This window comes from Sceloporus occidentalis, unplaced genomic scaffold (genome assembly GCF_023333645.1).
Source record: "Sceloporus occidentalis isolate IW3139 unplaced genomic scaffold, rSceOcc1.0.p SCAF_6, whole genome shotgun sequence".
Taxonomy (NCBI): Eukaryota; Metazoa; Chordata; class Lepidosauria; order Squamata; family Phrynosomatidae; genus Sceloporus; species Sceloporus occidentalis.
In genome coordinates, this window is record NW_028316986.1 from 2,158,938 (window position 1) to 2,160,000 (window position 1,063).

Here is a 1,063-nt window from a genome sequence, read left to right on the forward strand (position 1 = left end):
AAGAACTTCCTGACAGTAAGGGCTGTTTGACAGAGGAACACACTCTTCCCTCAGAGAGCGGAGTCTAACTCCTTGGAGGTCTTTAAACAGAGGCAGGACGGCCATCTGTCAGAGATGCTTTGATTGAGAGTTCCTGCATGGCAGAAGAGGATTGGACTGGATGGCCCTTGGGGTCTCTTCCGTCTCTAGGATTCTATGAAAGACAATGCTCCCTTGATTTATTCTTGGTCTATGTACCTGGTTACTAGGGGTTACGAGAGGCTTGGTTCCATTTTCCTCTGCTTCTCCTGGTCCTCGATATTCCGGTAAGAAGCATGGGGCTGTGTTCAAGCAACTCCATGAAGAAAGGGGAGTTAGAAGAATATCAGGTGAGCAGGCAGTCAGGCCCACAAAGCTGCCCAATCATCATCATCACCATCATCGTCATCATCATTGTCATCATCGTCATCATCTCTCCACATAGAGCGTGGTTTCCAGACCCTTCACCATTTTAGTCACCCTCCTTTGGACCTGTTTGGTGAGACAGGAGGGAGCCATGGCAGTTAAAGTAGGGCCAAGTGCTGCAAATGTATTTTGGGGAAAACACCAATGTATATTTTCCACATGGCCTTTGCATTTGCCTTATGCGCCTGGAAACAGGTGAGGCAGAGGGACTCATGTGCTATCCTTCTCTCTCTGTGGTTTGGTGCAGGTGCTGACGTTTCTCACCAAGAGAGAAATCCTTCGGTAAGTCCATCTCCAATTTACTTTTTACTCCTGCTCTTTACCTATGCCTGAAAGGTAATGTAGATTGCATCTGCACTGCAGAATTAATGCAGTTTGACACTGCTTTAACTGCCATGACGCAATGCTAGGGAATCATGGGATTTGTAGTTTGTTGTGACATCAGAGAACTATCTCACAAAACTACACACACCGGAATTTGCTAGCATTGAGCCACGGCAATTTTAATACTGAAACTCTGACACCGTGCTGGTTCACCGCCCCCAAAAGAGGTTTTTCATTACCATCATTTGAAGCTGAGAAAGTGTGACTTGCCCAAGGCCACCCAGCTGGGTTTCCA

General features: G+C 46.9%; 1 protein-coding gene across 1 annotated transcript in view; it reads left to right on the forward strand.

The window, feature by feature from the left end:
- Positions 1–319: 319 nt before the first annotated feature.
- CIB4 (calcium and integrin binding family member 4) overlaps positions 320–1,063 on the forward strand; it is a 20,403-nt gene continuing 19,659 nt past the window's right edge. Inside the window, exons 1-2 of the mRNA XM_089528258.1 lie at positions 320–368; positions 692–726. Of these exons, the coding sequence (XP_089384384.1) occupies positions 339–368; positions 692–726 (65 nt within the window). The 5' untranslated portion in view covers positions 320–338. The remainder of the gene's footprint in view (positions 369–691; positions 727–1,063) is intronic.